This window comes from Pinus tabuliformis, chromosome 6 (assembly GCF_031772625.1).
Source record: "Pinus tabuliformis cultivar Carrire ecotype Pingquan chromosome 6, CPIR1, whole genome shotgun sequence".
Classification (NCBI taxonomy): Eukaryota; Viridiplantae; Streptophyta; class Pinopsida; order Pinales; family Pinaceae; genus Pinus; species Pinus tabuliformis.
Genome location: NC_142292.1, coordinates 1,293,257,655 through 1,293,285,534, shown reverse-complemented (window position 1 = coordinate 1,293,285,534; position 27,880 = coordinate 1,293,257,655). Strand labels below are relative to the sequence as shown.

The 27,880-nt window shown below is 43.0% G+C and overlaps 1 protein-coding gene across 2 annotated transcripts in view; it reads left to right on the top strand.

Moving 5' to 3' along the window:
- The window catches only part of LOC149263344 (uncharacterized), a 197,706-nt gene extending 171,802 nt beyond the window's left edge, over nucleotides 1-25,904 (top strand). For both annotated transcript variants that reach the window (XM_089426156.1, XM_089426158.1), the window contains one exon: nucleotides 23,989-25,904. In XM_089426156.1, the coding sequence (XP_089282282.1) occupies nucleotides 23,989-25,766 (1,778 nt within the window). In that variant the 3' untranslated portion in view covers nucleotides 25,767-25,904. The remainder of the gene's footprint in view (nucleotides 1-23,988) is intronic.
- Nucleotides 25,905-27,880: the final 1,976 nt, after the last annotated feature.

Below are 27,880 nucleotides of genomic sequence, written 5' to 3'. Positions count from 1 at the left end.
GCTTTGGGGATGGAGAGCATGATGTGTAATATGTAGTAGTGGGTACCCCCTTGAGGTGCGTCAGTTCATTGCCCACCAGGGGTTGGGACAGTCATGGGTTCCTTAATGATGGAGGGGGCACATCTAGGGCTCATAAGAACCAGGGTGATGGCCATGGATAAGGGGTAGAGCTCATGTTTGGCTTTTGCCCACATGCTAAATTTGTGTGTCTTGACCATCTTTTGCATTTTGTGGTACATTTCCTATTGAGAGTGGCCAAATTATGCTTTTTATTTTCCTTTTAGCTGCATCAACCTCTGGGGCATTGTTCCATGCCCGACCTAAGGTGTGGACAAGGGGAGGGGGAGGCTAACCCTATGTGGACCCAGTGGACACATGTGGACCCGGATGGGAAAATAGATGAATGGGGCTAAAATGAGTGGAAGGGGAGTGATGTAGGTGGTATCAAGAAATGGGACCACGCAACCAAAATCGGGATTTTCCCATTTAGTGCCAACCCTAAAGCTAATGGTTAGTAAAGGAAATCCCACAAGACTAGGATACAAGGGTAACCACAAAATCAGGCAGTGGAGACAAGAATACAGACCTAACCCACTCTTTTCGCCGAATCCCCCCCACCAATCCATGCTCAAAAGTGCTCATGACAAGTAAGGGAAATTACTCAACTATACCAATGAAAATTTATACCTTCAGGGTAGGGAGGCCCACCTTCAAACATACAATCATGACAAATGGTTGAGGGACCACATGGCTGGCTCAGGTGGTAGAGACAATGGCATATTGAGCTATCTGGTGGCTGAAAGGGGCCGCTGGCTACCAATTGAGGACCATCTAGGAGATTTTTTTCTCCTATATACCTACCCAGAGGTGGTGGTTAACAGGTGCCATGTAGACAATGTGTTGTACTCTCTCTCCAACATTGGGGCTCCATCAGGTGCAATAAGCCCTCCTCAATCATCTTGAAGGATAATCATCCTCATCTAGACTCTGGACCAATGCATATCCATCAAATGGTGTCAAAGCCATCCTGGGGGCATGTTGGGTCTTTTACCCACCATTTTGTGGGTGATACCCTTAGGAGATTTTTTTTTTTTCTCCAAGATGGTCCTCAGTCAGTAGCCAACAACCCCTTGTAACCACTAGTTATCTCATTGTGCCATTTCTCCGCCACCTGAGCCAGCGATGTGGTCCCTTGCCCATCTACCATGATCGTATGTTTGAAGGTGGGCCTCCCGAACCTAAATGCATGCCTTGTCATTTGATAATTGAGTATTGTAGTTTGCGTATCATGGACACTTTTGGGCATGGATTAATGGGGGATTCAACGGAAAAAATGGGTTAGGTTTGTGCCCTTGTCCCCTAGACCCCTTTTGGATATTAACGTTGCATTCTAGACCCATGGGATCTCTTTTATTGACCATTTGGATTTAGGGATGGTATTTCATGGCAAATCCCAATTTTGGTTGCGTGGTTCCACTCCCTTATCCATTTATATTACCCTTTTTCTAATCATTATTACCCCATTCATCATTTCTCCCACTTGGGTCCACATTCCTCCACTCTGTCCACATAGGGTTAGCTCGCCCCTTCCCCTTGCCCACACTTTGGGTCAGGCCTGGAACGATGCCTGGAAGTTGATGCAGCTAAAAAGAAAAATAAAAGCATATTTGGCCACATTCAACAGGGAAATGTACCACAAAATGCAAAAGATGGCCGAGACAAACACATTAAGCACGTGGGAAAAAGCCAATACATGAGCTCTACCCCATCACCATGGACATCACCCTGGTTTCTATAGGTTCTATGAGCCTCCTTCATCACATAGGAACCCATGATTGCCCCAACCCTTGGTGGGCAATGAACCGCCCTACCTTTAAAAGTGGGTATCCATTGCTATATCTTATGCATCATGCTCTTACTCTTTGAGCCCCCAACAATTAATTAAAGAAAATTGCAAAAAGGCAAAAGACATATAAAGAAGGGCGGAAAAATCAAGACCGAGGCACCTCATATACCACAATTGCTCCCTCCTATACATTATAAATCCAAGTGTGGGTTTCCCTCTTATTAGCTACCCTTGTACCCCAACATCTGATCCGGGGTTGCCCCTTTTCATCCCCTACTTCATTCACCTATCTGTCACAAGCCACCACCTTTTGAAGGATGTACCTTGAACATATTATCCCCTTTAGAAGTAGAAACCACCTAATAGGATACTTGGTTAACCCCATTTGGAGTTTAGGAGACATTGGTACATCCTGAAGCCCATTATGGAAGGGCAGGTCATTATGAAGTCCCTACATGTGGTCCATGGTTGGTAGGCTCATTTACTCGATTTCCTTAATGACTTGTTGTTAATTTTAGGTATGTTCTATGCTTAGAGCAATTTATTTCAATTTTCACAGTTAGCTCAATATCTTTTCCAGATTAGCAATCACATCAACATAATAGTAAATTGCAGATAGAACATAAACATAAATCACAGAAGACAAGCCAAGACAAGAGGACACAAGATGTGGCACTAGCCAGGGACAAACCCCAATGTGGGGAAACCCTTGATCAATTCTTCTTATATGTTCTTCAATAGTTCAACAGAGAGAGAGAGAGATAGTACATATACAACAGAAGTCAACACTTTGACTTATCTAAATAAGAGCATAGATCATCTCTAAGAAGATGATACATGAGGTAGCTGAACTCAGTTGAAGACATGCTGCTTCAACTGATTCTCCAAGGTGACTCCATCACCATGCTGCACCTATCATTGTGCTGCACCTCATCATCATGCTGCACCTCACTGTGCTGCACCATGCTGCACCCATCATCACTATGCTGCATCTCATCATGCTTCACTAATCATGATTGTACCCATCATTGTATTGCTGCACTATGCTGAGCTCTTCATTGCACTATGCTGCACCCAAATGCATGCTGCAATACCTCATCATCCTGCTGCTGCAATACATTCTTGCTGTTGCTATATGTCCATCATTACCATGCTGTCCCATTGCTGCAACAATGTCTAGAACACTGATCCACACCACGCTGCACTATCACTACCACTGTGTGCACTATGCAACACTGTACATCATGCTATGCATTGCTGCTCCTATGTGCACTATGCTGCATTGTACAACATGTACTCATAGCTGCTCCCATTGCTGTACCAATGCTGCACCATGTACCATTGCTGCACCATGTACCATTGCTGTTATGACTGTGTTCTGGTTAGGGCATCACTGTGGCCCATGTCAGCCCTAAAACATACCCACACAGTCCCTTAAACAATTGTGGCTTCCTCCACAAGTATCCTTTGCCTCCACGCTGCTGATCTGAGTACTTTACTACCCTCAAACAGTCCTACGCATGCCCTGATTTGGGGTGTTAAGGCCTGCGGCCTACCCAACCCTTTCTCCACTGTTGTTCTGGGCATAGACAACCCTCAATACACCCTACGTTGCCCTCCAAACAGCTCGTAGGGCTTGCGGCCTACCCACAACAGCCTACACTGCCCTTCACCAAGAGTTTTGCACCCAAGAACACCTCCACGCAGGCTGAAACAACCTTCCCTTGTCTCGGCCCTCTAGGGAGCTACCTCGGCCTCCCTTACAGCAAACTCGGCCCTCCAAAAGACCCATGAAACAAACCTCTATTACCATGTTGTTCAGTTCTCCTTTGCTGTGGCTAAGATAGAGCTTCCCTTGCCTCCAACGAGTTCCTTTTCTTCTTGTGTGTTGCACTTTTTGGATTAGGGTTGTTTTCTTCACAATATGACAATGTCCTAGATCTAGGTGTGTAGAGCTGCTAGGGCATCATCTAGGACTGCGTTTAGACTTCATGCTTAGGCTCCTTTCCTCTTGCGTCTAGGGCTTCCTCCTCTTAGACTTCTCTTCCACTAAAACCCAAAACAAGTGGAGAGAAATCAAGAGTGAAGTGTGTGTTCAAATGACTATCAAGTCACCTCCTTTTATACTAAAATGTTGAGCACACATGGGGGTTATTTGGTTGCTAGCCGACTTTGACGAATTGTCCCATAACACATAAATTCATATGTCCATGAATACTTATCGGAATCGGATGATCTTTAGATCAATCCTACACCTCTCGATGAGAGGAGTACAAGAAAAATATCAACTGCCACAAATAAGATGACCCACATGGAGTTTGGCCCTAGTTGCCAATTTTAACACTTGTACTGGAAGGCTAGGGGATGCATTGGATCTTATGTAGGATTGCAGATGGTTTCCATCTTGGGTTTGGTCTCCCTGTATGGGGTCCTAATCCTTTAAAGGGCTACATTGGCACATGTAGGGTGTGTATTGAGAGCCATGGGCCTCCATAGCAGTAGACAACATTCCATGGATCTTCGAATATGGTCAGAGATGCTCGAGATTCTCCCATTGGACGAGGAAGATGCACTTGGTTCACTTTTGCGCACCCGACCCCACAAAGGTACCATGCACTTGGTAGCTGACCCAAGACTTGTAGGACAATGTGGCATCCCCTACACCATGTTTAGAGCCCTTGCAGACGATCTACATACAATAATAACCCATGAGGTTATCATTGTGCCCCCACACCCATTGGGAACACCACATGTTTATTGTCTGGAAAACAAGGGGCCAATCCCTTGTCCATCACTTTTGAGGGTCCTAATCTTCATTATGGCACCCATGGACTTCATTAGGCCTCTTAGAGGGCCCTATGACATGCATAGATTATTATTTGACCACTTAAGAGGCTTATTCTTTCATTTGTGAGCTAGTTTGGTGGGCTTGTCACCAAAAGTTAGATTATTAGAACATTATTTTATTTTTGGGGCTTATATAGGCCAAGGAGGCTAATTCGAACTCCTCATTAGTGTATAAATACAATTGAGATGTGTTCATTTGCTCATCATCACTTTGGATTGGATCTCTTCTCTCTCCTGAGAATTTCATGTTGATTTGTGGTAGCATCGAATGTGCTCTAGCCATGAAAATTGGTGGAGAGGCTAAGGCACATGAGATCTCCAAGACCCAGAAATGGTTTGGAGAAATTCCACCCGGTTAGAGAGATATTAAAATAATTAATATTTTTAATGGAGTTCCTAAGTCTAAACTTAGGAAAATTAAAATATTAATGGGTATTGATATAAAACTGGGTGAGAATGTTTTAAATGACATGGATCAAGCCAAATCTAATCTAATGGGTGCGTAGTGCAGCACGGTGAGGTGCAGCATGATGACGAGATGCAGCACAATGATAGGTGAAGGAGTCACCTTGGAGAATCAGTGGAAGCAACATGTCTTCAACTGATCTCATCTTCTTAGAGATTATCTATTCTCTTATCTTGAAAGTCAAAGTGTTGACTTCTGTTGTAAATGTACTATCTCTCTCTCTGTGTGCTGAACTATTGAAGAACATAGAAGAAGAATTGATCAAGGGTTTCCCCACATTGGGGTTTGTCCCTGGCTAGCGCCACATCTTGTGTCCTCTTGTCTTGGCTTGTCTTCTGCGATTTATGTTTATGTTCTATCTACAGTTTACTTTAATGCTAATGTGATTGCTAATCTAGAAAAGATATTGGGCTAACTGTGAAAATTGAAATAAATTGCTCTAAGCATAGAACATACCTAAAACTAACATGGTATCAGAGCTGAGGTGAAGACAATGCCCAAACAAGAGTGAAAGAGCAATCACCGAAGACAGTTGGGAAAGGACAAAAGGATCAATGGATTCCTCATCCCTCTTCAAATTCACCAAGGGTGAAGTCGAAGTAGAGACAATTATCAGAATGGCGCAGCGGAAGCTTCTGATGGCCTTAAGATCACTTCATTGGAAGACCAGATCTCAGGGTGGAAGGAAAGGCTGATAACTAGTTCGGCCATTATGCGAAGGAGTGTCCGAATGGCAAGGACACATCACTTGATGATGATAACAATCATTCTAGGGACATCTTCAATGATCAAAGGAATGACGGGTAATGCAGGTCATCAAGGAAATGGCCGACTCTTCATAGAAAGTAAGGAACCCCAGGTATGAAGAATCAAATGTTGTTTCTGATAAGATAAAGAAGCGTTATCTTGTATTGGCCCTCTCCTTCAGATTCTTTGGGAATTTGGCTTATTGATTGTAGTGCTTCAAGGCACTCCATCGAATAGAAGGGTGCTCTCTCTCTAATTTGGTAGAGATGGAAACATTTGTGGGATTATACTTGGTGCCGTTGCCACCTCTCCCGGAAAGGGTGTTACCCCTCAATTGAATGAGGCTAACTCGATTCATTTTCAAGAATCTCTTTTATGTACCTGATTGCAAGAAGAACCTGGTGTCCATTTTGGCAATGGAAGTCAAAAGGTTTCAGGGTGGCATTCATCGTTGGAAAGGTACGTGTTTGAAAATAGAATTTTCTAAGATGCTTTTACTCGTGGGTTCAGGGTTGGCAATTTGTATCAAGTTGCAGGATGGTCCATTGGGGATCATGTCAATTGACATATTGCATCTATAGTTGTAATATTCCTAATTAGCCATGGCTAATTGGAATATTCGATTTTGTCCAAATTTTGCCTTCTATAGTTATTTGTAAATAAAAAATTGAGGAAGGGGGATATAACTCACTTTTAGAATAAAAAGTCACTTCCTAGTAGCACAACGTTGTGACTTAAAGGGGAGCCAAGGGGGCCAAAGGGGGACGCAGAAATGGAGCCCACGCAGACACATGGAGGGACTGCGCAGGAGGGAACACATGTGGCAAGAGGGGAATCATGCAGGAGGAGGTGTGCCTTGGGATTGAGAGAGGCAAAGGCTATAAATGAGAGAGGAGCCCCCTCATTTTGATCATTCTGTTATGAGCATTTGTGATAGTCATTTCGACTTGGAGCACGCTGGCTGTTTAGCTAGTCTGCAGCACTGTTTAGTGCATTGAGTGTCTCCGTTTGGAGATCTCACCCTTAGCCCCGGGGGACTTTGAGTGCCTGCTCGGGCAAGGTATTCCCATTGGCATTTTAGCAGTAGTTTCATTAGCCTTTTTGCAGCAGTAGTGGCAGCGTTTTGGAGGACTGCGCAGCACTAGGAGAGGGACGCAGTTCTGAAGGACTGCGCAGTACTGTGAGAGGGACGCAGTTCTGGGTTGAGGGTTTGCAGGAGGTTTGGTGCTGAGAGATAGAGCAGGGATCAGCCCTTGCATAGTGGGGAGTTTTGGCGGGGGTTTCAGGCAGGTTTCTGGAGTATCTCATTCAGTGGCAGCACAGAGCAGTGAGGAACTGCGCAGAACCCCAAGGGGGTGATTTTCGGGGGTCGGCCATTCCACGAGAGCTTTCTGGGTTTTTTTGGGTTTCTTGAGTAGAGTCCGATTCCAGAGTTTTAGCCTTTTCGGAGGAGGGGAGCAGCCCCAAATCCTCATTTGATTTCTAGCAGCAGCAGTAGCATAGCAGTTTCCCAGCAGCTTGGACGCAGATCAGAGAGGGGCCATTCTTTCGCTATTCTGAGTGTATTTCTTCACTTGCCTAGTGCAAGTAGAGGTGCCATCTTCCTGATCACCTCCTGTACTCATTTTATTACTTAGTATAATAAAATGGCTTAGCATTCTCTCTGCATTTCTTGTGTATCTGCTAATGGTTTATTTGATATATATTGTATCATTGTTATTTGTATCTCTTTGAGCATTCTCGGCTATTATACCACTTGTGTGTTTCTATTATACTCTTAGACAGAGTTTGGAAAGGGCTAGGTAGCCTCTGGATCTCGTCCTCTTTTTAGAGGCGACATATCTGGTAAATGCCCTCCCAGTCCATCTTTGGTTGGAGTTTGTTTGTGTTTGAGGTATATTCCTGATAAGGGATATTATAGTGGTATCAGAGCATAGATCTGGCTCAGCCTGTGGAGCTAGCAATCTATGACATCGGGGGAAAAACCCTATATCTGTTACAAAGGACGGAGATACTAGGACTCTGGGCGTAGGTTGGAGAACACTTATGGAGAGGGAGACTGTGTTCCAGTAGTAGACGCAGAAAAGGAGGAGCCTGTAGTAGACGCAGAGTAGAGGGAGCCTGTGGTGGACGCAGAGCAAGGGGCTTCGATGGCGGATGATGATGGGAAGAGATTTGCGGATATGCTCTTCAAATTAGTGCTGGATCTGTCGAGACAGATTGAGGTGATGGGGCAGAGATTCATGGCAGTAGAGGCCAGACAGCGTGAGAGTCCATGGGTTTTCTAGGTTGGTGAGGGATCGGGCGCATCCCACCATTTGCCAGAGCAGTGTGATACTGCGCAGTAGGTGGCCTCACATGCCCCTACACGCTCTACCATGCCCACTTTCTTGGGAGTAGACACGGGGGCCGTAGCCCAGCAGGAGGCAGAGCTCGGACATATGGGTGATTATTTTGCAGAGTACTAGGCCTATGGGCAGGAGTTTAGGGACGCCCTCTCATTCAGAGATTTTGTTCAGCTCCAGCGAGATAGCAGACCCTGCGACCATTACAGAGGGTACCAGCATTACCATGATGGTGACACCCACCGTGCAGCGAGTAGGTTCCACTTGCCTACGTTTGATGGTTCATTAGTTCGGCAAAGTCTTGGGTGGAGAAGCTGGACATTTACTTCCAGCTTAACCAAATGTCGGAGACAGAGGTCATCAAGGTGGCAACATTGCATTTGGATGGTGAGGCCCAGGATTGGTGGTTTCATGGGATGGTTACACTCGGGCACTCTACAGTGACGACATATGCTGAGTTTACCAGGAGATTGATGGAGTGATTTGACTAGAGGGATTTGGAGCAACATTTTGTTGAGCTGACAAGGCTCAAACAGACAGGGAGCCCAGAGACCTACATTGCAGATTTCTTGAGGGTCTCCGTGATGGTGCCAGACCTATCCATGGCGCGGAGGGTCTATATGTATGTTGAGGGGTTAGCAGAGCCACTTCGGGGTCTAGTCCGATCCACTAGACCAACCACACTCCAGGACGCTATCAGTAGGACCCGGGACTTACAGGATGTCTTACCCCGGACCCAGACACCTTACCCCCAGAGACAGACTTTCCAGTCTAAGGGGAAGGATGTGAGGATTCCACCTCCAAAGGGGAATCCAAGACGAGTACAGCTTGACAATGATGCCAGGAGGGAGCTGAAGAAGAAGCGGTTGTGCTTCACATGTCAGGAGCCGTGGGCACCGGGACATAGATGTGCTACTGGTAAAGCACATTTTATTGAGGTCTTCTTTGAGAGCAGTGGAGAAGAGGATGACGAGGATGATGGGGAGGCAGGAGATAGCCATGCCATACAGGGACCTTTACCACCTCCACCACCAACAATAGGAGGTGCATCTTTTGCACCCATCGGAGGGGCCCTTGCAGCGTTGTGAGGAGTTCCCAAGTATCTGATGCTACGCGTACGAGGGACGGTACATGGCCAGCGGGTATCAGTTTTGGTTGACAGTGGGGCGACCCACAACTTCATCGATGCACAGATGGTTGAGCGGAGAGGTATACAGACAGAGAGCTTCGATGGGTTTTCAGTCTTGGTCCCAGGAGATCAGACCATGACGTGTGCTCGTTATGTTCTAGAGCTTTCAGTGACGATGGGCACCTACACATTGACTGACCACTTTTTCGTGGTCGATATTCCGGACACCAACATGATATTAGGTGTTCGGTGGCTTCTCACACTAGGGAAGGTCATGACGGATTGGAAGACCCTAGAGATGGAGTGGGATGATGAGGAGACAGGGAGGCATGAGAAGATACGGGGACAACACACATATCCACCTCAGACTGTTTCGGCTCATCGGATGGAGACAGTGTTCCCGAAGGGAGACATAGAGTGGGCAGTGGAGCTGCGTGCATCAAAGGTAGGGACTATAGGTCAGTCGGTACATTCAGAGATATAGTCCATCCTTGATCGGTATGCCATAGTGTTTGGGGAGATTCCACCATGACAGCCACCGGATCAGGGGTTTGAGCACACCATCGAGCTAGAGCAGGGCATACAGGCAGTGATCACCACCCCCTATAGGCACCCCAAGGCCTATCGGGATGAGATTGAGAGGGCTATCCAGGAGTTGCTGGCTCTTGGGCACATTCGACCAAGCACGAGTCCTTTTGCTTCTTCTGTGGTGTTGGTGAAGAAGAAGGACGGTACGCTAAGGATGTGCATTGACTACAGGGCCCTGAACAAGAAGACCCTGAAGAACAGGTAGCCCATACCCAGGATCGGTGAGAATGATGGACGAATTGAGAGGGGCACGTTTCTTCTCAAAGATTGATTTGAGATTGGGGTATCATCAGATTCGCGTGAGGGAGCAGGACATTCCCAAGACCGCCTTCAGGTGTCACTATGGGCACTTTGAGTTCTTGGTTATGCCTTTTGGGCTAACCAACGCCCCAGCTACATTTCAGTCCTGCATGAATCACATCTTCCGTAGTCACTTGAGGAAGTTTGTGTTGGTATTCTTTGATGATATTCTCATTTACAGTAGGACTTGGGAGGAGCATCTTCAACATATTGAGACAGTATTGCGTATCTTACAAGAGCAGTAGTTCTATGCCAAACTCTCCAAGTATGAGTTTGGATTGACGGAGATGTTATATCTGGGACACATCATAGGGGTGGATGGAGTGAGAGTCCATGAGGAGAAGATCAAGGCCATAAGAGAATGGCCGGTGCCGAGAAACGTGACGGAACTTCGAGGATTCATTGGCATTTGTACATACTACCGGAAGTTCGTCAAAGGTTTCTTACAGCTTGTTGCACCCCTGACAGACTTGACGAGGAAGGGGGCATTCAGTTGGTTGGATATAGTGCAGCGAGCTTTTGACAGGCTCAAGGAGGTTATGAGTAGCTGCCCAGTGCTTGCATTGCCATATTTTACGCAGACATTTGTCTTGAAGTGTGATGCGTCAGGAGAGGGAATCGACGCAGTATTGATGCAGGGAGGTCACCCTATAGCCTTTGAGAGCTGGAAGCTCCTTCCGCACGAGAGGTTGTACTCTATATACGACAAGGAGATGATGGCCATCATGCATGCATTGGCTAAGTACCGGCAGTATTTGGTGGGCAACAGGTTCAGGGTGAGGACTGATCACAACAACCTTAAGTTCTTTTTGGAGCAGAAGCAGTTACAGGAGAGGCAACAGAAGTGGATTAGTAAGATCCAAGCATATGATTTTGACATTGAGTATGTCAAGGGTAAGAACAACGTGGTAGCAGATGCCGTCTCACATAGACCAGCCACGTTGTCTCTTATGAGCTTGGATACAGATTGGAGGGCTTGACTCTTAGTAGAGTACTCCAAGGACAGGTTTGCATGTGAGATTCTGGACGGGCAGGTGGCAGATGACAGGTACAAGGTGATCGATGAGATCATCTATTATAGGGATCGGATCTTCTTGACTGAGGGGTCTCAGCTCAAGAAGAAGATACTCCAGGCATCACATGACTCACCATTGGCAGGCCATTAGGGGTTTACCAAAACCTACAGGGCCATTAGAGAGAGGTTCTCATGGAAGGGCCTCAAGGAGGACGTACTCCAGCATGTCAGGGAGTGCGATGTTTGCTAGAGGAACAAGGGGGAGATGAGCCATCCCGCGGGACTATTGCAGCCTCTTCCCATTCCAGAGGGGAAATGGGAGAGTATTTCGATGGACTTCATCACAGGGTTGCCCATGGTACAGGGCAAGGATTGTATCTTTGTCGTCGTTGATCGGCTGACGAAGTACGCACATTTCTTTGCCATATCCGCACATTATACAGCAGCACAGGTGGCCGAGCTGTTCTTCAGGGAGATCTTCAGGCTACATGGTCTTCCTAAGACCATCGTCAGTGATAGGGATAGCTGTTTTATGGGCGGGTTTTGGCAGGAGCTTTTCCAATTGGTGGGGACGGAGTTGACACCGAGTACCAGTTATCACCCACAGACGGATGGGCAAACAGAGATAGTTAACAAGTGGTTGGAGGGCTACTTGCGTAACTATGTTAGCGGGCAGCAGCGAGCATGGCTGAGGTGGCTGCATATGGGGGAGTACTGCTACAATACTTCACATCACATGTCCATTGGTATGTCACCATTCTATGCCTTGTATGGGTATCATCCTTTATCTTTTGTTGACGTGATGTTTGGTGATAGCAGGGCTCCTAGAGCCAAGATTTGGATCCAAGAGAGTCAGGATATCCTTCGAGCTCTCAAGGATAACATGGCTACAGCGCAGAATCAACAGAAGCTATATGTCGACAGGGGTTGGGTGGAGAGACAGTTCGAGGTAGGGGACATGGTCTACCTACGATTACAACCATACCGACAGTCGTCGTTGAAGCAGAAGGGGGCTGAGAAGCTCAAGCCCCGCTTTTATGGGCCATACAAGGTGATACGCAGGATTGGATAGGTTGCATATGAGTTGGAGTTGCCCCAAGGCAGCAAGATTCATAACATTTTTCATGTTTCATGCCTGAAAAAGGCATTGGGACAGCAGGTGACGGTGACAGATGAGCTACCACCCATGGATGATGAGGGGCATTTAGTATTGCAGCAGGAGGCTATCATTGATACCAGGGAGAGGTAGCTGCGGAGCAGGACGGTTCGGGAATTCTTGGTGAGATGGAAGAATTTGCCGGATGAGGATGCCACTTGGGAGAGTGAGAAGATCTTACAACATCCATCACTTCAGTTGCTTGAGGACAAGCAACATTTTGCTGGGGGAGACTATAATATTCCTAATTAGCCATGGCTAATTGGAATATTCGATTTTGTCCAAATTTTGCCTTCTATAGTTAATTGTAAATAAAAAAGTGAGGAAGGGGGATATAACTCACTTTTAGAATAAAAAGTCACTTCCTAGTAGCACAACGTTGTGACCTAAAGGGGAGCCAAGGGGGCCAAAGGGGGATGCAGAAATGGAGCCCACACAGACACATGGAGGGACTGTGCAGGAGGGAAGACACACGTGGCAAGATGGGAATCACGCAGGAGGAGGTGAGCCTTGGGATTGAGAGAGGCAAAGGCTATAAATGAGAGAGGAGCCCCCTCATTTTGATCATTCTGTTATGAGCATTTGTGATAGTCATTTCGACTTGGAGCACGTTGGCTGTTTAGCTAGTTTGCAGCACTGTTTAGTGCATTGAGTGTCTTTGTTCGGAGATCTCACCCTTAGCCCCTGGGGACTTTGAGTGCCTGCTCGGGCAAGGTATTCCCATTGGCATTTCAGCAGTAGTTTCATCAGCCTTTTTGCAGCAGTAGTGGCAACATTTTGGAGGACTGCGCAACACTAGGAGAGGGACGCAGTTCTAAAGGATTGCGCAGTACTGTGAGAGGGACGCAGTTCTGGGTTGAGGGTTTGCAGGAGGTTTGGTGCTGAGAGATAGAGCAGGGGATCAACCCTTGCATAGTGGGGAGTTTTGGCAGGGGTTTTAGGCAGGTTTCTGGAGTATCTCATTCAGTGGCAGCGCAGAGCAGTGAGGAACTGCGCAGAACCCCAAGGGGGTGATTTTCGAGGGTCGGCCATTCCTCGAGAGCTTTATGGGTTTTCTGGGTTTCTTGAGTAGAGTCCGATTCCAGAGTTTTAGCCTTTTCGGAGGAGGGGAGCAGCCCCATAGTTGCAGGAATCGCCCCCCCCGGATCCTAAGCCGGAATCGCGACCCGTACGGAATCGTTCCGGAATCTCCAGGCGAAGCGCGATTCCGTTTTGTAAAAACGATTCCTGGTTTTTAGGTGGCGTTGCCCCGGATCCGCGCTTCGGAGGGCGATTCGGGCATCCGGTTGCGCCACGCAACCCGCCCGGAAGCACACGCAACCCGCACGCAACCCGAACGCAACCCGACGCAACCTGGACGCAACCTGGACGCAACCCGCGGGCAGCAAAAATTAACTTAAATTTTTTTTAATTTCTTTTAAAAGTTAACTTAACTTAGCATGAGGGGGTGGGTTAGGGTGAGTTTAGGGTGAGTTTAGAAAAGAATAAAGCCCCCATTCTGTTCTATTCGTGGTGGAAGGAGGAGAGATTAGTAGATATATTCACAATCTACTTCTTTTTGTCATAGATTACTCATTAGACTTGTAGACTTGTGAATTTGAATTTTGAACCTTTTTGGCTTGGCGGTGACCAAGTGACATATTTTGTAAACATTATTATTTGAATTTTGGACATGACAAATGTTGACAGTTGCTCACTTGCTAGATAAATCATAATATGCTCTATGTTTTATGTTTTATAATATGCTTAAATGTTTTATGTTTTATAATATGCTTAAAAAATTGATGTATGTTTGTAATAGCTAGAATATAGATGATTGTTGTACATACTAGTAACTACAATGGAATTATGGATGCCATATCTATCTTGATTTATGCAAAAATATGCATGTTTTCATGTCTTCTACAATTAATTTGGTATTTGGGATGTTTGTTTTGAGTATAAATGCAAAAAAATATAAAAAAATATATATATATAGCAGACGCTTCCGCGGACGCTTCGCTTCCTAGATTTTTGGAAAATGACGCTTCCGCGCTCCGCGCTTCCGCTTCGCTCCCGCTTCGTGCAACATTGAGCAGCCCCAAATCCTCATTTGATTTCTAGCAGCAGCAATAGCATAGCAGTTTCCCAGCAGCTTGGACGCAGATCAGAGAGGGGCCATTATTTCCCTATTCTGAGTGTATTTCTTCACTTTCCTAGTGCAAGTAGAGGTGCCATCTTCCTGATCACTTCCTGTACTCATTTTATTACTTAGTATAATAAAATGGCTTAGCATTCTCTCTGCATTTCTTGTGTATCTACTTATGGTTTATTTGATATATATTGTATCATTGTTATTTGTATCTCTTTGAGCATTCTCGGCTATTATACCACTTGTGTGTTTCTATTATACTCTTAGACAGAGTCTGGAAAGGGTTAGGTAGCCTCCGGATCTCATCCTCTTTTTAGAGGCGACATATCTGGTAATTGCCCTCCCAGTCCATCTTTGGTTGGAGTTTGCTTGTGTTTGAGGTATATTCCTAATAAGGGATATTACAATAGCACCGGAGGTCTGTGAGTCAGATGGTGATAGGGATGTCTGAATTCAAAAGGAGCATGAAAGTACATGTCTGAGATGTACCGAAGGAAAATATTACAAGGGGACCATTCCCCTCATGTAGCAGGTCCACAGGTTTGGAACAACCTGAGGAGGTTTGAGATTCATGATCGGAATTCTCATGTGTGCAGGTGGAAGAAATCCCTCTATGGCTTGAAGCAAAACACCCCGGGCATAGTATGAGAGGATTGATAGCTGTTTGATGAAGCTGAGATTCACTAGGAGTGAAACCGATCAAAACTATTACCCGAAGGTTGTGGATGATAGACCTCTCATACCGGCACCTTATGAGGACGACCTATTTCTGATAGGTGCATACCCTCTCATTTGTAGAAGTAAGAGGGAGTTGGTTTTCAGATATGGAATGATAAACTGCAAGCCTGTGACTATCTCGAGGATCTTAACCTTCAAAAGTTATATGGTAGTGATGTCGGACCAGATTTGGGAAATGCCTCTAAGTTTCATAAACTCATTCGCGTTGATGTTCTTGGTGAACTTCCGTCCGGACATATGTTTTGCAGTTAACATGGTGAGCTCATATTTGGTTGAGCCTTAGTGGATTGGTGCCAAGAATCTTCTGAGATATCTTCGGGGCACAATCTCTCATGGATTGAGATACATTGCCGGAAATATGAAACCGCATGATTATTCGAATGCTGACTGGGCAGGCAGTGTGGAGGATCACTAGAGCACTTCTCAGTGCTAGTTCTCTCTGGATTCTGCTTCGATATCATGGATGAGCAGGAAGCAGAAGTCGGTTGCCATAAGCACCGCCGAGACTGAATACATAGCTACGAGTATGATCTCGTGTGAAGTTGCCTGGTTGTGGAAGCTCATTAGTGAGCTGTTTGTACACATGATTAATACCACTGTGATTCTTTGTGACAACCAAGGGGGATTCGATTATTGAGAAATCTCGCATTTGATGATTGCTTTAGCAGATAGGCATCAGATACTGTCTTATCTGGGATATTGTAAGTCGATGAGCGAGGAGGCTCCATCGCATTGAGACTGATGTACAGGTCGTAGACATTTTGTCAAAGCCCCGGGGAAAGGTCAAAACTGTGACTTTCCCGAATGACTTGGAGTCGTTGAGAGACCCTCTTATGAGGGTTGAGTATGATGTATTGAGCTCTAGGAGCTCCACGGGGGCGCGAGGTACTTCTTGGAGTGACATGTGACCACAGGGCGACTCACTATCCCCTGGTGGTGCACTATGTACAGGGTAAAAGGTTCAACCTTCCCCTGTGACACCCAGTGGCGATTGTGGAACAGGATGATTAGTTCTCCTGTGGGCCAGGATGATTAGTTCTCCGTGGCAACTGTGGAACAGGATGATTAGTTCTCCTGTGGGCCAGGATGATTAGTTCTCCGTGGCGACTGTGGAACAGGATGATTAGTTTCCCTGTGGGCCAGGATGATTAGTTCTCCTGTGGGCCAGGATGATTAGTTCTTCGTGGCGACTGTGGAACAGGATGATTAGTTCTCCTGTGGGCTAGGATGATTCGTTCTCCGTGGTGACTGTGGAACATGATGATTAGTTCTCCTATGGGCTAGGATGATTAGTTCTCTGTGGCATCCATTGGACAGGATGATTCGTTCTCCTTTGGACAGGATGATTAGTTCTCCTGTCGAGGCATCCTACCCATGCAATCTGGAACTCATGGGAAGTACCTCTCATCTGATCAATGAGCAGGGAAATGAGGTTAGGGACAATAGTAGTACTATCGATGGACGCATCGTTGTATCTACCGTACTCCCTATGCTAGGATGACCTCCATTGATCTAGGATCAATGGCACTGATCTGGGATCAATATGAGTGGTTTGAGGCACTCTCTTGTGATATTGATCTGGGATCAATAAAACTGACTTCGGGTCAGTAGAGAATGGTGTGAGACATTCTCGATCAATTCTTCTTCTTCATGGTTCAGTAGGGTAGAGCAAAGCAAAGCAAAGCAGAGTTTAGCAGAGCAGAGCAGTGCAATGCATTGATGGCAGAGATAGTACAGTTGGACATATGGATCAACAGATGGAGTTCTCCCTAGTTGAGAGGGAGTGTTAAAATTGGCAACTAGGGCCAAACTCCATGTGGGTCATCTTATTAATGGAAGCTGATATTTTTCTTGGATCCCTCTCATCGAGAGGTGTAGGATTGATCTAAAGATCATCTGATTCCGATAAGTATTCATGGAGATATGAATTTATTTGTTTTATGGGACAATTCGTCAAGGTTGGCCAGCAACCTAATATACCCCACTTGTGCTCCACGTTTTGGAATAAATACAAGTGCCTTGCAAGTCATTTGCACACACAACTCTCTTGAGATTTTTTCTTCTCCACTTGTTTTGGGTTTTAGTGGAAAAAAGAATCTCTAAGGGAAAAACGCAGTCCCACAGGATGATGCCCTAGCCGCAGAGGGTGGTCTAGCCGCAATCGGCCGCAGTAAAGAGGCTCCTTCATAACCTAAATCTGCTCCTATACGTTGCCCTCATCTACCCTTATACGCTGTCTAAAGGATGCCCTAATCTGCTGTCATGAGGAGGCCTTAAATGTGCCCTAGCCGCAGATCTAAGGTAGGGTTACAACTGATGTTAAATATGCCCTAGCCGCAGGTATCATCACAACAAAAGAGACTTCTAACGCAGACCTAAAACGCTGCTAGCTGTTAGGCCGAGTTTGAGGGCTAAACGTGTGATGATGGTGACATGTTTTAAAGACCAAATGCTGTTGTGCTAGGCCGCAGGCCATAGCACCACAGCTGGGCTTGCGTAGGGCAGCAAAAGGCTGTCACATGCCCTCAGGCAGAAATGCAGATAGGGAGGGATTCTATTAAGGTATGTCGTTGTCCTTTAAAGGCTGTTTGGAAGTCTGTTGGAGAATCCAAGGCTACAGCCATATGAAAGTTGGAGCAGCATGATGTGGAATGCTGCTACAGCAAAGATATGACAGTGTTGGAGCAGCATGATGTGGAACGCTGCTACAGCATGATAGGCATCATAAGAAATGTAGTGCTACATGTCGTGTGCTTGGTAACCAAGTGCAGCATTGTGATAAAAGGAGTGGCAACATGGTGCAGTATGGAGCTGCAATAGTACAGCATGGTAATGAGCAACATAGGGCAGCAGCAAGAACATATGACAGCAGCAAGAGCATATGGCAGCAGCATATGGCAGCAACATAGGGCAGCAGCAAGAACATATGACAGCAACATAGGGCAGCAGCAAGAACATATGACAGCAGAAAGAGCATATGGCAGCAGCAAGAATGTATTGCAGCATGCATAGTACAATGAAGAGCTCAACATAGTGCAACAAGAGGAGATGCTGTACAGTGATGGGTACAGTCATAAAGCATGATGAGATGCAACTTTGTGATGATGGGTGCGGCAGTGCAGCACGGTGAGGTGCAGCATGATGACGAGATGCAGCACAATGATAGGTGAAGGAGTCACCTTGGAGAATCAGTTGAAGCAGCATGTCTTCAACTGATCTCATCCTCTTAGAGATTATCTATTCTCTTATCTAGAAAGTCAAAGTGTTGACTTCTGTTGTAAATGTACTATCTTTCTCTCTCTCTCTCTCTGCTGAACTATTGAAGAACATAGAAAAAGAATTGATCAAGGGTTTCCCCACATTGGGGTTTGTCCCTGGCTAGCGCCACATCTTGTGTCCTCTTGTCTTGGCTTGTCTTTTGTGATTTATGTTTATGTTCTATCTGCAGTTTACTTTAACGCTAATGTGATTGCTAATCTGGAAAGGATATTGAGCTAATTGTGAAAATTGAAATAAATTGCTCTAAGCATAGAACATACCTAAAACTAACACTATAGGACCCCCCTTCTAGGACTCCTGCTAGTTTGAGCGGTAATAGAGCCTTTAGCCATCAATGCAAGCCCTTCAGATTGAGCGATCCACCATGAAACATAATGAAGCATTTGATACTTCATAAATTGAAACCACCCAAAACATCTATGTGATCCATCGCTTATCGAAACAACAAGTCATTGTTACATATATTGTGAGTCACTGTCTCTGTAGAAATACGAGCACAAAGTGTGGCAAACCTCGTTTCTAACGTAATTATGCCACAAAGAGTATGGTCATAAGTCAAGACCATGTCAAGACCATGCCATCAATCTACTGCAAGCAACTTGAACAAATGCTTAACCATATCACTAAATAGAATATAATCTCACTGTTTAATTTAAGCCGAGAATGCGTCTCATAGAGAAATTTCCCAGAATTTGTTGGCATTTAGATTGAAGAATCTCTCTATCTCGGTGAACTGGACAAGTTTTGGGCAATACGAGAGATTCTTCAAGCCTCCTATTTCCGACCTTAGCTTTGATACCATGTTGGAAAAATCGGGAGGCTTCATAATTAGATCAGATTTTCCTTTCTTTGATAACTGCTTGTGAAATTTGTTGGCTTCTTATTTATTTAATTATGTTCTTCTTCATCAAACAATTATCAAAACTTAAACATGAAGATCACAAGAAAACAAAGAACACAAGATATAGACTCCAAACTAGGGCAAAACCCCTCTAAGGGGAAAACCCAGAAAATTCTCTTCTTATAGAATCAGATCAAATGAGACATCCAAGACCCTTCCACCTTCTAGAAGCCAAGTCAAACCCTCCTCCTGCTCAGATTTCGGTCTTCCTCTTTCTTTGCGAAATTTCAGATCATATATTCCAAAAATTGTATGTCCAAAATGAGCTCCAACTTTCTTCTATTTATACTTGTCCAGAGGGGTGTGAACAATCATGTCCCTTGGGGCAGAGCCTACATGACAGGCAGGGCCAACTTGACTTCTAGAGGGAATTTTTCCCAAAATACATAATTAAAAATTCTTTTTCCTTTTTCTTTACAATAGGTCCAAATAGGACTTTGACTCTTTGACTCAAGAAAACCTAGAAGCATGAAGAACATGCTTATCTAAATAAAATAATAATTCTTGAGCATGAAACCCATGCTTTGAAAAATAATATTTTTTTTCTTCTTTTGCATTTTACATAAAATATATAATGACATAAGTACAATGACAATTATCAAGACCGAACCTAGTTATATTTTCCAACAATACCATGGGTCACTTTTTTAATAATAGAGTGACTTAATAAGTTTTATTTCTAATTAAATCAAAAGTCACTTAGTATTTCCTTCTTTAATTTAGTTACTCAAGATCACCTCAGGATGACATTAATAATTAAATTAAGTGACTCCCTTTATCTTGACTATAGCCTATGGGAATTGGGTAGGTTAATCAGTCAACCTCCTGTGATGATCACTTGAAAAGGGACATGACAAAAAATGGATTAACTAAGAAGATGGAAAGTGTTAAGTATCATTTGGGATATAAACATGCTACTCTTACCTAGGTCTCTAATAGTACAAGTTGACTCAAGAGATGATGACATTTATGTAAAGGAAAATTTTGTCCCCATGGTACGTCAAGGAAAATAAAAGATTGTAAGTATTACAATGTGTTACTAGATCACATTTAATGTGTATCATAGTCACAACCACTTAAGAAACCATATCACCATGTCTAAGCAGGAAACCCATATACAAAACCATAGTAAAGCAATTGAAGTGAAGCAACTAACCAAAGTACCAGAACGATATGTATGAAAGTATAGTGTACTATCTGCATATGCATATACCGTTTCAGGTGTGAGTGAGGTGAGTTGATATACCATTAATGAGTTGACTAGGGTTGACTAAGCATATCCACAGTGAGATGAGATCATCATGAGCAAAAAACTGAAGGATGTTATGAATCTAAGCTCTGAACGACTGAGCAAAAGTGCTCGCATTAGGTGTGAACTGGAACATCTTACTAGTAAAGAAGTGGCTCTAGAACTTGTTTCCAATATGTGATCACAATCTCCTCATATCATATGAGAGGGAAATAGATTAAATCAATGTTAGCAAAACCTGACCATTCATCGAACAAGTAGAGTGAAAAAATGTGAACTAGACCAGGACTTGAAAGAAAATAGACCAAGAAACTAGTCGACCAAAAAATACATAAATATACAAATTTTGCAAAAAAAACATATATATTCATTTGCATCCATATGAATCCAAACCACTATACACAAATATGCAAAGTTTCTCATATATATAGCAAGGGTGCATATAACCAAAATAACACCAAGTGCAATCCATCTCTTAAACCAAAAATACATCAACAAAGAGGCTTTGATGGCCTCTAGGGTCCAAAATAAAACATACTACAAAAAATGCCTACATATCATCAAAATCATTGCCTATATCAGGATCATCATCATCAATATCACCCTCTAAGCATTACAATAAGATATAAAAGCTTAACATATCAAATCAAAATTTTGTTTGAGTGAAGGGTTCATTTTTACTAGGTTCACGACAAAGGAGTTCAATAATCAATGCCACCAACATTGAGGTACATAGAGGGCTTGGAGCTATTTATTAAATGCTAGTTCCATACCCTCATGCATGATAGACTCCATTGGAAATGTTGTAATCCCCCCAATCCCAAAATCCTAAAAGCTGTTAAGTCTAGTTGATTTTGAGTGGGATCTAGAATTCTACTTTCACCATATGAAATCCAACGATGTTGGAACCACTCTGAAACATCTTGAAACAATTGATGTTAATGTTCAAAAATTAAGTAAGAGGATGAAAATGGAAGATAAAGGAGAATGTTGCTTTTAACAATTTAACATTAGAATTAATTACATAGTATTAGTAGGACCTTATGGTTTAGGCTACCCCACTCATACATTAATGTTTAAAAAAAAAAATGCTTTCCAGTGGTCCTTAGTCACATTGTACGAAACAAGATAGTTACATATAGAACTGTCTGGTTAGATGAAAAAAGGTCGGTTTGGTACTGAACCAGCCTTTTTTATCTAACCAACCGGTTACTGAATCGACCTTTTCCAATCCATGGTAGCGGCTCAGACCAATTTTTGCTTGAAAATGATTAGATCGGCCAGTTCAGTCCTGTCCGGTTTGGTTTTCATAACAAGAGATCCAATTCATGGGTCTTAGATTCGACTTGTAGCCTGCTTCCCAACTTTGATTCAACAACGGATATGGATCTCTTTGTACTTAAGCACCAATGTTTCCATATGCATTTTTAGGACATTCCCTGAAGATGCATCTTTTTGACACAATCATCAAACCTACCATACTTGATAGCATTAAAGCTTGGGAGACTAGTGTGCTACTAGTGGATTGGGCTTGTGTAGAGAAAGGCCAATCTATCATGCTGTAGTGTTGATCCATGTTAAATGAATTATTTTGTAGGCCATTTTCGAAGCTAATGTTGACACTCACTCGTTGCACCTTGAGAGACTTTCCATGCTTGTCATTTTTCTTCATAGTGTATGACCATGGGAATGAATCATGATACCCTAATTTGGACCCTTTATTCTTTAAAGGACATTGCCTCTATGAACCTCTTATTGTGGAGTTGGTGCTAATTTTCAAAGGCTTCTTTGCTTCTTTAGTCCATCAACATTTCTACTGAGCACCTTCCTCCTTTAAAATAATCCCTTGACACCCTTAGCTACCTTCCCCTCCTAAAGGGGGAGACCACTAAGGTAGTCAGAGGGGACATATACTGGTAGTACTTTCAGGTCACTTGGATCTCCCTCTCTTTCTAGGCTTTATCCCTATGAAGGCCTTTTCTATATGCACTTTTTATGGCTGGAGGATGGTCCATTGTTTTCCTTGTCTATATTGAACATTATTGGCCACATGGCCTCATGATTCCACTCAGTGAATTGAGGATTTAGTTCCACTAAAGATGGGTTGACTTTAATCACTATATCTTGGATGTAGAGGATTTGTTAGTTGAGCTATGATTAAGGATCACTTCATATTTAGTTGCCCTACATATGTTGTGAGATTAGAGGTAGATCTTATTATCTATAGTGTCATTATGGAGGGTCTCTTGCTATCGTCTTTAACTATTGAGATTAAAAATGTTTGACTCTTTAAATATTTGAGGTGCTTAACCACAAATGACAAACCTTACGGGATCATGAGAAATTGGTTATGTCAACTAATGACCACGGGAAATGGGTTATACATTAATGACTCTCTACGGAATTAATCCCAAAAATGATATTTCATATGTTGGACTGCAAAAGCCCCCAAAAATGCTTAAATAAAGAGTCAAGGTCATGAAAAATTGGTCACTTTCATACACTATTCAAGATTATGAGAAATTGGTCATTCTCACTAATGCCCATGGGAGACAATGACTTTCTCTATGTAGTTAATCTTAAAATTGATATTTCATATGTTAGATTACAAAGGTCCCAAAAATGCTGAATTAAAGAGTCACCCATGATCTTTAATGTGGACTATTCAAGATCATGAGAAATTGATCATTTTGACTAATGATCATTGAAGAGTCAAGATGACTCATGCATTGATGACTCTTTCTACTTAGAGAAACCCAAAAATGATATTTCACATGTATTTTCTAGTTCCATTGACTTACTCTTTTAGTCACTTGTGGATATCAATAAAATTATCTTATCTATGTTATATCTTACCATGGCTATCCCTGGGTTGGCCAATGGATTTCTGAGTCTAATCCATTGAGAAAACCACTGATTTGACCATTTTTCCAAATAAGCATGTCGGATGACCAACTTTGGGGCAGGGGATTTGACTGCCATAGTCCATTGTGTCTGACTTCTACCTGTGTTTGCAAACAAATTGAGATGCCTTTATTAGTTGACATATATTGCAAGACATGGACTCTTATTCTAGAACATATATTATCTTGCATATCATATATTGCCCACACCTATGTAATGTTGTAATGTTATTGTTGCTGGAGAGGATTGAGTGCTTGAAGTTTTTCTTTTCATTTTAAATCTAACCAAAACTATTTGTTTTTTAACATAATGCAGTTTATGATCTAATTCTTTGTGTATGATCCCAGGAGATCATTTTGCAGCGTGCATTGAATATGTATTACGATTTTCCCCCATCTTGCAAGTTGAACGGCTTATTGTTTCTCAACAAGTGCAAGAAGTAAAATTGTATGGTAGCACATGTTATCAGAATAATGGAATAAACTCTGAAACCAACATACTGGAACCCATTTCTAAGCAATCAGAGAGGTCCGACAGTTTAACAAATTGCATTGGTCTATTAGATTCGAACATTGTGCAAATGAATGAAGGTGATTTGGTTGCACCATCAATGGAAGAGATGGCTGATGATTTTTTTGTACCAATTGGAGGTTCTTGTGGGAATAAAAAACAGAAGAATAAATTATACAAGGAAATGGGCAAACTGAAATCTAGCAAAACTGTCACTCGTACAATTGGTGAATTTGATATCTTGTTTCAATGTGCTCGTTTTAATCCATATACACCCAATTCTACAACTAGCGGCAAACAATCTACAAGTGATTCACATACTGGTGATTTTAAAAACACTATCCAAGGGTCTTCTGAATTGGAATTTCCACATAAAGCTGCAACTAAGGAAGAGGTGCACCATTGGGAAGCTTCAGTTAAGTTTCTTCTGTATGCAGGTCCCTGGGAGGCTTTTGGTTTGGAAACACCTAACCATGCCACATGGAAAATCAATAAGCTTAATAATGTGGTAGACGAAAGCTCGTTATGTGCTGATAAAAGTGGAGATCCACCCACTGAAAGCTCAATGGGAAATAGATCTGGGATTCATTCCTTAGGTCCAAGTATTGCCATTGGAAGCCATTCTAAATTATCAGGATGTACTTGGGGAAGTGATGTGTTTTTAGGTTGTTTCCTGGGACCACATATAGGAGAGACTCTCTGTGACAGAAAAACTCGACTGCGCAATCAGCTTGCTCTCTCCCAGAACTCATTAGCTGCTTCCTTTCTTCACAGGACTTATGCTATTGGAGATTTTTCGGATCAGCCCCAAGAGAAAGGGTATTTTTCTGCTGGAAATAGTAGTAAACAAGAAAAATGCTCGGTGGAGACAGAACACAAGTCCATTTTGAAGATTGTTCCAGGTGCACTGTTGAAAGGCTACTTGTTTTATGAGTATGAGCTATGGCAGCTTTTGAGAGTAAGGAGAAGTGAGAATAGGATAAATGGGTCCTGTGACTTTTGCACTAGGATGATGATGGATGCTTCAAAGAAAAAGCAAACCATTGAAGTCAACACCATTTCCAAAAGGCTTCCCATTGGGTCATCTTCCGTATTGCCAGAAATCAACTACGAATTTCATTGCTCTTGTTTTAAATTTAAGACATCTAAATCAAAGCTCAATCCACAGCATTGGATGGGTTGGTGGGTTCGCATAGATGAATTTGCCAAATTTGCACAAGCTTGTGAAAAAAGCAGGTGGTACATAGTTCCAAAGAAAGAGTGGCTTTCACCTGTTATTGTGAATTGGTTTGACATGGAAGGTTGTGCCAAGGTAATGATGTTGGACGAATTTTTGGCTACAGCTGCTAAGGTTGCTGAGGAAGCTACTTTGTCAGAAGTTCCACGAAAGAGGCGTTTTATGGTCGCAGAAGTTTGCTGGGAAGCTGATTCTGTGGATTCAGTTAGATCTGAAGGTCGATTTGAATGTGACAGTTCACCTTTGCATAGTCTTGGGGCCTGGATAGAAGTAAGCAGAGGATTTGTGGTTGAGGAGACATGGCCAGACAGCAGAGTATACAGGCCACATGGTTATATTCCAAACTGGTCACCCTGTTTGCAACAAGGGATTAAATAAACTACTTGCAAGCTGTAATGAACCAACCTCTGTCGATTGTACATCTGAATGATGACCAACTTCCCTTTTTACGAGCACTGTATTTTGTTATTAATTCAAGAAGTTCACGCGCGTGCTGCTGGAGGATACCCATATAGATATCTTCAATATGGGACAATAGACATCCTTTCAACTTTAGCATGGACAGGTGGACTGTTATTCTGTTTGATTACAACTTTAGAAATGCAGCATCTTTAGATAGACTTGAGTCAGAATAATTATTATTTGATATAAAGCTGGGATATCTTAAATTATTTGTCCGTGGAGCTGGGGTCACTCACAAAGGAATTAAGAGTCTCTGTTATCATAAAAGCCTTTTCCCTTGGAGAACATTTATCACACACAAGAGTCTAGATTCTATTTTCGCTGCTACATACCATGCCATGCATGCCATTGAGCTCAATGGCAATGTTTTTCAACTTGCCGCTGCACGTCACTTCCCAGGCATGTGGTCATTTGGCAGGGACAGAGTTATTCAAATCATATGATTGAACTCCACATCCCAAGTTTCTGACACCACTCCCTATTGCTATTTTTGTGGGTTAGTAAGTGGTCTCCAAAATCAGGCCAACTATAATTAGAAATTAGAATCCAATCATCCAGCCACCTTGCCAATTGTGAAGATCACAGATATTAATTTACCAGGAACTTGGAGTACACGTTTCAGTTAAATCTAGGTTGCATGTATATAATTCTGAATTCAATATTAGGGGTTGGATTCATTCTTGGATTTCATTTTTAGAGGTTGCAGTTTGAGATCTTTCCAACAAGACTATTCTTTCGTGTTCACAATATGTCTATCTGTCTGACTGTCTAGCCTTATTTTCTCTGAAATATGTTGGTGCAATCTATCTATATTTCTATGCATGGTAGTTATAAACCCTAAATATTTATGTTCTGACATATTCAGCAGCAGAAACCTTAACCTTAAAGACATTAGCTTTTTAATAGAAAATATGAAAAAAATTTAGTTCTCCTTCCAAAAAATGATTTACAAGCACTCAGCCTATGGCGCAGTGAAATCACCAGAACAGACCTTCATTGATTTTTTAGAATTAAATTCTTGTCATCTTTGCTTGCTATTTCACTCTGCAATTATCTTGATTGTGTATTACTTGCAGGCTGAAACTAAATGAATAGAAAAGTGTTGAAGAAATTGATCGTAAACAATTTTAACGCAAAGATTTACCCTGGAGACCCATTTGGGAAAGCAACAAGATATGACTTTGTATGGCTTCTTTAATGCTTAAAAATTATTACAAATGGAATCTATACACTGTCAGTTTTTCCTGCTGCTGTGGCCTCAACTTCCCCAAGCTTTCCATTTCTAGTGCCAACTATGCGGACTGGAACCCCTTTTGTTCATTCTCCAATGGCCTCTTTATTGCCTCTCTTTCTGGGTTTTCTTCCCTCCCTAGGGAGGCTAAGACACTTGAGAACTATTGTCGGTTGCTCCTGGACGTCCTGCTCTTTCTGTGACATGTAACAACCTTGCAGGGTTTTCTTTGACTTTCCATGTGGCAGCCTTTGATTGGTTCTTGATGGTGTTATGAAACCAACTCAAGAAAAGATAGAAAAGATAGATCAACGCCTTAGAATTGAGCCTCTTCAAGGGGGCAACCTCCTTTACATTACATAAATGAACAATTCTTGGATGATACAAATGAAAAGACCTCATTTCTATATATAGGAGTCTAAGGGGTCATAACATAATTAGAGCCGACATAACAATAATAATGTAAGGGCACAATAATAACAATAGTGGGCTTCTATGGGGCACAATAGTAACAATATGGGCACTACATGGGTACATCAATATAATAAGTGGGTTGTATTAATAAAAATAAAGGGTTACACTAGTAGTATAGGGGCCTAACATGCCCCTCTCTTTCAAAAAACATTGTCCTCAACACTTGAGTAGTTCTTGATGCTTCTGTATAAAATTCTTGTCCTCCCATGTGGAATCTTCAGCGGGTTTCTTCCACTTGATGAGATATTTTGAAATTGATCGATTTCATAGCTATCGGGTTCTTGTTTCTGTGACTGCTCTAGGTTCCAATATGATTTTTCCTTCT